Raw genomic sequence first — 13,873 nt, forward strand, 5'->3', positions numbered from 1 at the left:
GGGGCGGGGGGGGGGGGGGGGGGGGGGGGGGGGGGGGGGGATTACAGGTAAAGCTGGAGAGAAAGTGGAAAAATTGAAACAGCCACAGGGACTGAGCTAAAGGAGAAAGGGGAGGGTTTAAATTCCATAAGACTCCATAAACAGGGGGACTGCAGAGTCTGAAACTCTGCAGCTCAAATACCTAGTGGTGCTCTGGTGGGAAGGGTGAATTCCCAGAAGAGTGGGTCAGGAGGTCCTCAGGCCATGCGTGATTTTCCATAATCCCAGAAACGCTGCTGCTACACAACTGCATGAACTTTTTCTGGGGCGGGCTGGCACCCAGCTGCAAGTCTCTGGATGTTGGCAGCAGCAAGGTCCAGCGAATGTTCCTGGGTGCGGCTGGACCCAGTCGTTGCTCATGGAGACCCTCCCCCAGAAGATCTGGGCAGGTCAAAGCCACAGTACCTCCGAAGTGAGGGGTAGGGAAATACAGCCACATCTCAGATAAAACTCAGGAGGGAGGTGCTGCCTAACAATCTGACGGCATGATCACAAACAGTGTAAAAGCGGGGAATGACTGGAAGCAGGAGACAAAGAACAGGTGCGCAATTCCTGGTCGGGGAGAACACAGAGTTCTGAAACTAGACTGGCTAGCTGGGTGATGCCATTTTTGCCCTGCCTGCACAAGCACGTGAACACCTACAGGGGCCACAACAATCCACCCCGGTAGGCTAAGCAGAGCCATTTAGTGGAGAGTGAAGCTGATACACTAAGCCTCGCCCAACTGGGCAACCTTCGCTCTTCAGGTACACCACAAATCTCTCTGCCTGCTTAGTTTGCAGACTATGAAGTGCTACATAGTTGGACTTCTAGGGGAATACGATGTAACAGCAATTGTATATCAGTCAGTTCACTGGTCCATTGATTCAGTTTCCTTTTCTCTTTCATTTCTGTTACTTCAACACAGAAAAGAAATTATTTTAAATTTTTATTAAAAATCTTTTCCTTGATATTTTCTCAACTAAGTTTTTTACTTCTTTGTAAATTTTTCAAATTCTATTTTACTCCCATCGTTTCAAGTTACTCTATTTCATAGTATTCATTTTCTCAAATTTTCAAGCGTTTTCTTTTCCTCTTCTTTTACCTTTTTTCTCTAATCAATAAAGCTCCTTTCAATAACCAGACCAAAACACACCTAGGATCTAGCATCATTTATTTGATTTGTGTGTGTATGTTGTTTTTAATTCTTTAATATTTCCCTTTTTCCCCTAATCAGTCAAGTTCCTTTCAATAACCAGACCAAAGCACACAAGGATCCAGAATCATTTATTTGATTTTTTTGAGTGTTTTTAGTTTTTTAATTTTAAAATTTCCCTTTTTTCTCTAATCAGTCAAGCTACTTTCCATAACCAGACCAAAACACACCTAGGATTCAGCATCATTTATTTGATTTGTGTGTGTTGTTTTCAATTATTTAAAAAAAAATTTTTAATGTTTTATTTATTTCTGAGAGAGAAAGAGAGACAGCATGAGCAGGGGAGGGGCAGAGAGAGAGGGAGACACAGAATCTGAAACAGGCTCCAGGCTCTGAGCTAGCTGTCAGCACAGAGCCTGACATGGGGCTCAAACCCACAAACCATGAGATCATGACCTGAGCCGAAGTCAGACGTCTAACTGACTGAGTCACCCAGGCGCCCCTGTTTTCAATTTTTTAACTAAAAAATTTTACCCTATTAATTTCTTTTCTATCTTCAAAATGACTAAACGAAGGAATTCACCCCAACATAAACAGCAGGAAGAAACAACAGCCAGGGATTTAAACCAACACAGATACAAGCAAGATTTCAGAACCAGAATTTAGAATAACGATAATAAGAATACTAGCTGGGGTCGAAAATAGAGAAGAATCCCTCTCTACAGAGACAAAAGAAGTAAAAGCTAGTCAGGATGAAATAAATGCTATAACTGAGCTGCAATCTCAAATGGATGCCACAAAGGCAAGGATGGATGAAGCAGAGCAGCGAATCAGCGATATAAGAGGACAAACTTATGGAGAATAATGAAGCAGGAAAAAAGAGGGAGAGTAAAGAAAAAGAGCACCACTTAAGAATAAATCAATGACTCACTAAAAAGGAAGAACATCAGAATCATAGGGGTTCCAGGAGATGAAGAGAGAGAAAAAGGGGTAGAAGGGCTATGTGAGCAAATCATAGCAGAAAACTTTCCTAACCTAGAGAAAGCACAGACATCAAAATCCAGGAAACACGGAGGATTCCCACAAGCTTCACAAAAACCAACCATGATCTAGGCATATCATAGTCAAATTCACAAAATACTCAGGCTAGGAAAGAATCATGAAAGCAGCAAGGAAAATGAAGTACTTAACCTACAAAGGAAGCCAGATCAGGTTTGCAGCAGACCTATCCACAGAAACCTGGCAGGATATATTCAATGTGCTATATTGGAAAAATATGCAGTCAAGAGTTCTTTATCCAGCAAGGCTATCACTGAAAATAGAACAGATAAGTTTCCCAGATAAATAAAAATTAAAGGAGTATGTGACCACTAACCAGCCCTGCAAGAAATTTTAAGGGAAGTCTGAGTGGAAGGGGGGGAAAAATACCAAAAGCAACAAAGACTAGAAAGGACCAGAGAACACCACCAGCAACTCCAACTCTACAAGAAACATAATGGCAATAAACTGATATCTTTTAGTACTCAGTCTAAAAGTCAATGGACCAAACGCTCCAATTGAAAGACATAAGGTAATCACGCCACTTACAGTAATGGACAGATCATCTAAACAGAAAACTAACAAGGAAACAATGGCTTTGAATGACACACTGGACCAGATGGACTGAACAGATACATTCAGAACATTTCATCCTAAAGCAGCGCAATACACATTTTTTTTCTCCAGTGTACATGGAACGTTCTCCAGAATAGACCACATACTGGGACATAAATCAGCCTTCAACAAGTACAAAAAGATGGAGATCACACCGTACGTATTTCAGAGCACAGCGCTATGAAACTGAAAATCAACCACAAGAAAAAATTTGGAAAGGTAACAAATACTTGGAGACCAAAGAATACCCGACTAAAGAACGAATGGGCTAACCAAGAAGTTAAGGAGGAAATTAAAACATACAAGGAAGCCAATGGAAATGATAACACCATAACCCAAAACTTCTGGGATGCAGCAAAGGCAGTCATAAGAGGGAAGTATATAGCAATCCAATCCTTCTTAAAGAAGGAAAAAACATCTTAGATACACAACCTAACAATACACCTCAAAGAGATGGAAAAAGAACAGCAAATAAAACCTCAAACCAGAAGACAGAAAATAATAAAGATTAGAGCAGAAATCAATGCTATCAAAACCAATATAAATAAATAAATAAATAAATACACACACCAGTAGAACAGATCAATGGTACCAGAAGCTGGTTCTTTGAAAGAATTGACAAAATTGATAAACCACTAGCCAGTGTGATCAAAAAGAAAAAGGAAAGAACCCAAATAAATAAAATCAAGAATGAAAGAGATTACAAACAACATAGCAGAAATAAAAACAACAAGAGAATATTATGAGCAATTATATGCCAATAAAATGGGCAACCTGGAAGAAATGGACAAATTCCTAGAAACATATAAACTACCAAAACAAAAAGAAATAGAAAATTTGAACAGACCCATACCCAGTAAAGAAATCGAATAACCAAAAATCTCCAAAACAAAACAAAACAAAACACAACACAACAGTCCAGGGCCAGATGGCTATCAGGGAATTCTACCAATCATTTAAGAAAGAGTTAACACCTATTCTCTTGAAGCTGTTCAAAAAAAAAGAAAAAAAAGAAAGAAAGAAATGGAAGGAAAACTTCCAAACTCTATGAAGCCAGCATTACCTGGATTCCAAAACCAGACAAAGAACCCACTAAAACAGAGAACTATAGACCAATCTCCCTGAAGAACATGGATACAAAAACCCTCAAAAAGGTATTAGCCAACTGGATCCAACAATACATCAAAAAAATTATACACCACCACCAAGTGGGATTTATACCTGGGATGCAGGGCTGGTTCAATATCCACAAAACAATCAATGTGATTCATCACATCAATAAGAGAAAGGACAAGATCCACCTGATCCTCTCAAAAGACAAGGAGAAAAACATTTGCCAAAATACAGCATCATTTCTTAATAAAAACCCTTAAAAAAGTAGGAGTAGAAGGATCATACCTCGAGATCATAAAAGCCATTATGTGAAAGACTCAATGCTAACACCATCCTGAATGGGGAAAACCTGAGAGCTTTCCCCCTAAGATCAGGAATAAGACAAGGATGTCCACTCTCAACCACTGTCATTCAACATAGTATTGGAAATCTTATCCTCTGCAATCAGACAACACAAAGAAATAAAAGGCATCCAAATCGGCCAGAAGAAGGTCAAACTTTCACTCTTCACAGATGACATGATCCTCCATATGGAAAACCCAAAAGATTCCACCAAAAACCTGCTAGAATTGATCCATGAATTCAGCAAAGTGGCAGGATAGGAAATCAATGCACAGAAATCGGTTGCATTCCTATACACCAACAATGAAGCAACAGAAAGAGAAATCAAGGAATCGATCCCATTTAAAACTGCAGCTCTAACCATAAAATACCTAGCAATAAATCTAACCAAAGAGGTGAAATATCTATACACTGAAAACTATAGAAAGCTTATGAAAGAAATTGAAGACACCAAAAAAAAAAAAAAAAAAAAGGAAAAAGGAAAAATATTCCATGCTCCTGGAAATGAAGAACGAATATTGTTAAAATATCAACACTACCCAAAGCAATCTATATACTCAATGCAACCGCTATCAAAATAAAACCGGCATTCTTCATGGAACTAAAATTTGTGTGGAACTGGAGAAGACCCCAAATAGCCGAAGTGATCTTGAAAAAGAAAACAAAAGCAGGAGGCATCACAATCCCAGACTTCAAGCTGTATTACAAAGCTCTAATCATCGAGACAGTATGGTGCTGGCACAAGAACAGACATTCAGATCAATGGAACAGAACAGAGAACCCAGAAATGGACCCACAAACATATGGCCAACTCATTTTTGACAAAGCAGGAAAGAATAGGCCATGGAATAAAGACAGTCTCTTCAGCAAGTGGTGCTGGGAAAACTGGACAGTGCAATGCAAAAAAGGAAAAAAAAATGAAACTAGATCACTTTCTTACACCATACAAAAATAAACTCAAAATGGATGAAAGACCTAAATGTAAGACAGGAAGCCATCAAAATTCTTGAGAAGAAAGCAGGTAAGAACTTCTTTGACCTTGATGGCAGCAACTTCCAACACAACACGTCTCCAGAGTCAAGGGAAACAAAAGCAAAAATAAACTATTGGGACCTCATCAAAATAAAAATCTTCTGGAGAGTGAAGGTAACAATTAGCAAAACTAAAAGGCAACTGATGGAATGGGGGAAGATATTTGCAAATGACATATCATATAAAGGGTTGGTATCCAAAATCTATAAAGAACTTCTCAAACTCAACACCCAGAAAACAAATAATTCAGTGAAGAAATGGGCAGAAGATATGAACAGACACTTCTCCAAAGAAAACATCCAGATGGCCAACTGGCACATGAAAAAATGCACAACATCACTCATCATCAGGGAAATACAAATCAAAACCACAGTGAGATACCATCCCACACCTGTCAGAATGGCTAACATTAACAACTCAGGCAACAACAGATGCTGGAAAGGATCCAGAGAAAGAGGATCTCTTTTGAACTGCTGGTGGGAATGCCAACTGGTAAAGCCACTCTGGAGAAGAGTATGGAAATTCCTCGAAAAAATAAGAATAGAACTACCCAGGAACCCAGCAATTGCACTACTAGGTATTTATCCAAGGGATACAGGTATGCTGTTTCCAAGGGACACATGTATCCCAATGTTTATAGCAGCACTATCAATATAGCCAAAGTATGGAAAGAGCCCAAATGTCCATCGACAGATGAATGGATAAAAAAGATGTGGTGTATGTATACAATGCAGTATTACTCAGCAATCAAAAAGAATAAAATCTTGCCATTACAAACAACATGGATGGAACTAAAGGGTATCATACTAAGTGAAATTAGTCAGAGAAAGACAAGTATCATATGATTTCACTCAAATGAGAACTTTAAGATACAAAACAGATGAACATAAAGGGAAGCAAAAATAACATAAAATCAGGGAGGGAGACAAAAACATAAGAGAGTCATAAATACAGAGAACAAACAGAGAATTACTGAAGGGGTTGTGGGGGGGAATGGGCTAAATGGGTAAGGGGCATTAAGGAATCTACTCCTGAAATCACTGTTGCACTATATGCTAACTTGGATTTAAATTTAAAAAAATTAATTGAAAAAATAGTCATGATGAATTAAAAACTACTACAAATGAGGTGCAAAATAAAATGGAGGTGGCCACTGCACGGACTGAAGAGGCAGAGGGAAGTATAGGTGAATTAAAGACATAATTATGGAAAAAGAGGAAGCCAAGAGAGATAAAATGATCCAGGAGCACGAAAGGAGAATTCACGACCTGAGTGATGCAATCAAATATCCGTATCATAGAAATTCCAAAGAAGAATGAGAGAGAGAAAGGGGCTGAAGGGGTACTTGAACAAACCACAGCTGAAAACTTCTCCAACCTGGAGAAGGAAACAGACCTTGAAATCCAAGAGGCACAGAGAAGTCCCCTCAGAGGTAACTTGAATCGATCTTCTGCATGACATATCATAGTGAAACTGGCAAAAATACAAGGATAAAGAGAGAATTCTGAAAGCAGCTAGGGATAAATGGGCCTTAACATACAAAGGTAGACACTCAAGGGTAGTAGCAGACGTATCTACTGAAACTTGGCAGGCCAGAAAGGAATGGCAGGAAATCTTCAATGTGATGAACAGGAAAAATATGCAGCCAGGAATCCTTTATCCAGCAAGCCTGTCATTCACAATGGAGAGATGAAGGTTTTCCCAAACAAAGAAAAATTGAAAGAATTCATCACCACTAAACCAGCCCTACAAGAGATCCTAAGGGGGACTCTATGAGGGAAATGTTGTAAGGAACACAAAGTACCAGAGACACCACGACAAGCATGAATCCTACAGAGAACACAAGGACTTTAAACCCATATTTTTCAAATAATAACACTGAATGTAAATGGACTAAATGCTCCAATCAAAAGACACAGGGTATCAGAATGGATTAAAAAAACAAGACCCATCAATTTGCTGTCTACAAGAGACTCATTTTAGTCCTGAGGACTCCTTCAGATTGAAAGTGAGGGGAGAGGGGCTCCTGGGTGGCTTAGTCGGTTAAGCGTCCGACTTTCGCTTAGGTCATGATCTCGTGGTTCGTAGGTTAGAGCCCCGCGTCGGGCTCTGTGCTGACTACCAGCCCAGAGCCTGGAGCCTGTTTCAGAGTCTATGACTCCCTCTCTCTCTGACCCTCCCCTGCTCACGCTGTCTCTCTCTCTCTCCGAGAAATAAATAAAACATTAAAAAAAAAAAAAAAAGAAATGTAACAGTTTAAAAAAAAAAAAAAGAAAGTGAGGGGAGAACTATCTATCATGCTACAGGAAGTCATAAGAAAGCTGGAGTAGCCATACTTATAACGGACAAACTGGACTTTAAAGTAAAGGCAGTAACAGGAGATGAAGAAGGGCATTATATAATAATTACGAGGTCTATCCATCAGAAAGAGTTAACAATTATAAATGTATACACACTGAATTCGGGTGCACCCAAATATATAAAACAGTTAATCACAGACATAAGCAGTCTTACTGATAAGAATGTGCTATAACTGCAAGAAACTTTAATACTCCATTTACAGCAATGGATAGATCATCTAGACAGAGAATCAGTAAAGAAACAATGACCCTGAAGGACACATTGGACCAGAAGGACTTGACAGATCTCTTTAAAAGTCTACATTCCAAAGGTATGGAATTCACTTTCGTCTCGGAAGTACATGGTACATTCTCCAAGACAGATCAGATACTAGATCACAAAACAGCCCTCAATAAATATAAAAGAATTGAGATCATACCATGCACACTTTCAGATCACAATGAAACTTGAAATCCACCACAGGAAAAGTCTGGGAAACTTCCAAAAGCGTGGAAGTTAAAGAAGACCCTACTAAAGAACAAATGGGTCAACCAGCAATTAGAGAATAAATTAAAAAATATATGGGAACAAATGAAAATGAAAACACAACAATCCAAACTCTTAGGGATGCAGCAAAAGCAGTCCTAAGAGGAAAATACATTGTAATCCAGGCCTATGTCAAGAATCAAGAAAAATCCCAAATACAAAATCTAACAGCATACCTAAAGGAACTAGAAGTAGAGCAGCAAGAACACCCCAAACCCAGCAGAAGAGAAATAATAAAGATCAGTAGAAGAAGAAAAATAATAAAGGTAATAATAAAAAATACAGAATCCAAAAAAGCCCCCAGAAGAACAGATCAATGAAACCAAAAGTTGGTTTTTTGAAAAAGAAAATTGATAAACCTTTAGCCAAGCATCTCAAAAAGAAAAGAGAGAGGACCCAAATAGACAAAATCACAAATGAAAATGGAATTATTACAACCAATCCCTCAGAAATACAAGCATGAAAAATTATATGCCCACAAACTGGACAACCTGGAGCAAATGGACAAATTCCTAAACACTCGCACACTACCAAAACTCAAATGGGAAGAAAGAGAAAATCTGAACGGACCCATAACTAGTGAAGAAATTAAATCAGTTATCAAAAAGCCCCCAACAAATAAAAGCCCTGGACCAGATGGCTTCCCTGGGGAATTCTACCAGACATTTAAAGCAGAGTTAATACCTATCCTTCTCAAGCTGTCCCAAAAAACAGAAATGGAAGGAAAACTCCCGGACTCATTCTACGAAGCCAGCATCACTTTGATTCCCAAACCAGACAGAGACCCAGCAAAAAAAGAGAACTACGGGCCAATATCCCTGATGAATATTGATGCAAAAATTCTCAACAAGATACTAGCAAATCGAATTCAACAGCATATAAAAAGAATTATTCACCACAATCAAGTGGGATTCATTCCTGGGTTGCAGGGCTGGTTCAGTATTTGCAAATCAATCAATGTGATACATCACATTAACAAAAATAAAGAAACATATGATCCTGTCAATAGATGCAGAAAAAGCATCTGACAAAATACAGCATCTTTTCTTAATAAAAACCCTCGAGAACGTAAGGATAGAAAGAACTTACTTAAACATCATAAAAGCCAGTTATGAAAAGTCCACAACTAATATCATCCTCAATGTGGAAAAACTGAGAGCTTTCCCCGAGATCAGAAACACGATAGGGATGTCCACTCTCACCACTTCTCACCAACATAGTGCTGGAAGTCCTAGCATCAGCAATCAGACAACAAAAGGAAATAAAAGGCATCAGAATTGGCAAAGATGAAGTCAAACTTTCACTTTTCGCAGATGACATGATACTTCTACGTGGAAAACCCGACAGACTCCAACAAGAGTCTGCTTGAACTGATCCATGAATTCAGCAAAAATCAATGAACGGAAATCGGCTGCATATTTATACAGCAATAATGAAACAACAGAAAGAGGAACCAAGAAACTGATCCCATTCACAATTGCATGGGATCACAATTGCATCAAAAAGTATAAAATATCTAGGAATAAACCTAACCAAAGATATAAAAGATTTATATGCTGAAACTATAGAAAACTAATGCAGGAAACTGAAAAAGACACAAAGAAATGGAAAAACATTCCACACTCATGGATTAGAATAAATATTGTGAAAATGTCGATACTACCCAAAGCAATGTACACATTCAATACAATCCCAATCCAAATTACACCAGCATTCTTCTCAAAGGTAGAACTATCCTAAAATTTGTATGGAACCACAAAAGACCCCGAATAGCCAAAGTAATATTGATGAAGAAAACCAAAACGGGAGGCATCACCATCCCAGACTTTAGCTTCTACTACAAAGCTATAATCATCAAAAAAAAAAGTATGGTATTGGCACAAAAACAGACACACAGACCAATCTAATAGAACAGGGAACCCAGAATTGGACCCACAAATGTATGGCCAACTATTCTTTGACAAAGCAGGAAAGAATATCCAATGGAAAAAAGACAGCCTCTTTAACAATAAGTGGACAGCAACATGCAGAAGAATGAAACTAGACCACTTTCTTACACCATACACAAAAACTAAAAATGGGTGAAGGACCTGAACGTGAGACAGGAAACCATCAAAATCCTAGAGGAGAAAGCACAAAACAACTTCTTTGACCTCAGCCACAGCAATTTCTTACTTGACACCTCTCCAAAGGCAAGGGAATTAAAAGCAAAAATGAACTACAGGGACCTCATAAAGATAAATAGTTTTTGCACTGCAAAGGAAACAATTGATAAAACTAAAAGGCAACCAATGGAATGGGAAAAGATATTTGCGAATGACATATCAGATAAAGGACTAGTATCCAAAATCTATAAGGAACTCACCAAACTCCACACCCGAAAAACAAATAATCCAGTGAAGAAATGGGCAGAAGACACAAACAGACACTTCTCCAAAGAGGACATCCAGATGGCCAACAGACACATGAAACAATGCTCAGCATCCCTCCTCATCAGGGAACTACAAATCAAAACCACACTGAGATACCACCTCATGCTTGTCAGAGTGGCTGAAATGAACAAATCAGGAGACTCTAGATGCTGGCGAGGATGTGGAGAAATGGGAACCCTCTTGCACTGTGGGAATGCAAACTGGTGCAGCTGCCCTGAAACAGTGTGGAGGTTCCTCAAAAAGTTAACACTAGAACTCCCCTATGACCCAGCAATAGCACTGCTAGGAATTTACCCAAGGGATACAGGAGTGCTGATCCATAGGGGCACATGTACCCCAATGTTCATAGCAGCACTTTCTACAATAGCCAAAATGGAAAGAGCCTAAATGTCCATTGAATGACAAATGAATCAAGATGTGGTTTATATATACAATGAAAGACTACATGGCAATGAAAAAGAATGAAATCTGGCCATTTGTAGCAACATGGATGGAACTGGAAGGTATGCTGAGTAAAATAAGTCAGGCAAAGAAAGACAGATACCATATATCTTCACTCATATGTGGATCTTAAGAAACTTAACAGAAGACTGTGGGGAAGAGGAAGGGGAAAAAATAGTTAAGGAGAGGGAGGGAGGCAAACCATAAGAAACTCTTAAATACTGAGAACAAACTGAGGGCTGATGGAGGTGGGAGACAGGGGAAAATGGGTGATGGGCATGGAGGAGGGCACTTTTTGGGATGAGCACTGGGTGTTGTATGGAAACCAATTTGACAATAAATTATATTTAAAAAAATAATAAAATTTATCCTATGCTTGAAAACACACAAAACAAAACAATGTATCCTGATGTTTTACTTTCTAGTATTCAAAATAATTCACCCAGTTTGAAATGACAACTACCGTTTATTGAAAAAAAGACAAAGGACTGCAAATGTCACCATCAAACCTGAACAGATCTTGACAATATAGAATAATCCCTTCATTCTCGAAGTGAAAGAAGAGAATGTGCCTGCCATTACATTTTACTGTATTATCTGTCCCTCGCTTGTCTTGATTCACTTACCAGTATTTTGGATGCACTACAAAATAAATTACAAACACCGTCAGTACACTTTCTCTAAATATTTCAGCAATCTAGGGAGGGAATTATGGGGCTAAAGCAACAGAGGACTTAAGATGTGCCTAAAAACACACTGTCTTCCAGAATGAAAGCCACTCTGTATTAGCAGAAGGGACATCTAAGGTATTGGGCGGGAAAGGCTCTAACTCTCCTTCCCCGACAGCTTTACAATACTCTGATTTTCTTTCTTTCTTTTTTTTTTTCCCCAGAATGTGTTTATTTTTCCAGAGAGAAAAAGAGCGAGAGCGGGTGCGCAAGCGAGCACTCACACATGGGGGTAGGTGGGCAGATGGGAGAGAGAATCCCAAGCTGGCTCTGCGCCTTCAGCACAGAGCTGGACCTCCGGGCTGGATCCACGAACTGTGAGATCATGATTGGAGCCAAGATCAAGAGTTAGACACTTTTCCACCTGAGCCCCTGGGAGCCCCACTTTCTTTAAAAAAAATAAATAAATAAAATAACAACATGCATATGACATTGACTTAACCACACAAAACTTAACATAGGAAATGTGAGTGGAGAACTTGTGTTCCACCTCTTCTACCACCACTTCCGCTGCTTTCCCTTGGGAAAGGGGAAAGCTCAACTGATATTATGAGACCCTTACATAAGGAAAATTAAGCACTAAATATTAGGAACTTCAAACACTACTCACTGTATATACTATCCGGTCTACAGGTCAGTTTACTACCCTGGAGTACAAGCTTTGAGGACTGGTGGTGACCGATTTGTTCCTGTACCCACCACACGGCCTACCATGCTGTAGGCCAGTAAATGCTCAATGAAAAAAAGGTCCTTCCCTATCTTTTAAGTTGTACTTTTAAGTTCAGTCTTCCTGGTAGGTAGGCAGATTTTCTGAGGAGAAATCACGTCCCTCGAGGAGCCGTCAGTAACAGAGCCTCCTAAATCTACCACCATGGTCTGGCTAGAGAAGCTTCTGAAAAGGGAGAAAATGAACATTCCAGCAGCTACTATATGTCTGACACAACACACGTGACTTCAATGATTCACCACGACTTTGGCAAATTAACATGTCACAGCATTCTACTAGGTTGCCTTATGGCATTGGGATCTAAGAGGCACCGAATCCCATTTAATCCACCATAAGGTCGCCGGTTCTGCACCCGCTTCCTAATTCAAGCCTGCAAATCACGGAGCTGGAGAAAAGGAAGGAACAAATAGCCACAACATTTCGAGGGTTGTGTCTTCAAACCGTTCTTGCTTATTTACCCGGCTTTCTCCAACGTTCTTAACACAGAGAGGTTTGTTACTGAGGGGCTTAAAGAAGTCTCAGCTTGGGAAAGAGCGGATCTAGGCTCTGAAGCCAGAATTGAATCCCCAAGTCCAGAGAAACGACTGGGCCGTACACAGCTGACAGCGATGCGGCTGGGAGGCCAGCGCACGTGTATACCACTCAGGAAGCTTCCCGCACTGCCCCAAGCGGTCTAGTACCTCACTGCTGAGATTTTTAGAACTCTCTTTTGTTAGAAAAGCCACGCTGCAAGCCTGCTATCCTCACGCCCAGCCCGACCCCGTCGGCCAGGCGGCCCCGGCTACCTTGGTGTCCACGTCGGCCAGGCAGTCCCGGCGGAAGCTGTCAAACAGGCCCCGGCTCTTGAGCTGCTCCACGATGAGAGCGATGAGCTGCGGGTCGCCGGGGGGCAGTGAGGCCGGGTTGATGGGGCCGCCGCCCCCACCTGCCCCCGGCGCCCCCGCCGCTGCCCCCGCCGAGGCCTGGCCCGCTCCGCCGCCGCCCACCGAGCCCGTGCCTCCGCCGCCGCCGCCGTCTGCCATGGCTGCGCCCCGGGCCCACAAAGGAGACCGAGCACAGCTTCTCAGGGACAGAAGGCCTGGGTCGTGTAGAGGCGGCAGAAGCGCCCAAGGAGAAGGCGGAGGGGGAGGACAATGGGGAGGCGGCCGGGGGAGAGGAGGAGGAGAGGAGGGAGAGGGCGGCGGCGGCGGAGGCCGGCTCCAAGGGAGCGGAGGTGGTGGTAGAAAAGGTAGAAACGGCCCGCTCCATCCCGGGCGCTCTACAGATGACGTCACAACTGGCCTTTGCATTGTGGGACGGGAAGTTTTCGACACTCATCTCCGCCTTTCTTATAGGCGGAGGTCTG

The 13,873-nt window shown here is 40.9% G+C and overlaps 1 protein-coding gene across 2 annotated transcripts in view; it reads right to left on the reverse strand.

Annotated features, from left to right (window-relative positions):
* Positions 1-13,762, reverse strand: part of BOD1 (biorientation of chromosomes in cell division 1) — a 19,356-nt gene extending 5,594 nt beyond the window's left edge. The window contains exon 1 of one of the 2 annotated variants that reach the window (XR_005528990.1): positions 13,314-13,762. Coding sequence is in view for 1 of the 2 variants with exons in the window: in XM_039235765.1 (XP_039091696.1) it covers positions 13,314-13,550 (237 nt within the window). In the remaining variant the exon portion in view is untranslated. The remainder of the gene's footprint in view (positions 1-13,313) is intronic. The other variant, XM_039235765.1, reaches the window with a different exon arrangement.
* Positions 13,763-13,873: the final 111 nt, after the last annotated feature.

Source organism: Hyaena hyaena, unplaced genomic scaffold (assembly GCF_003009895.1).
Source record: "Hyaena hyaena isolate Hyena2069 unplaced genomic scaffold, ASM300989v1 scaffold_102, whole genome shotgun sequence".
NCBI classification, from domain to species: domain Eukaryota; kingdom Metazoa; phylum Chordata; class Mammalia; order Carnivora; family Hyaenidae; genus Hyaena; species Hyaena hyaena.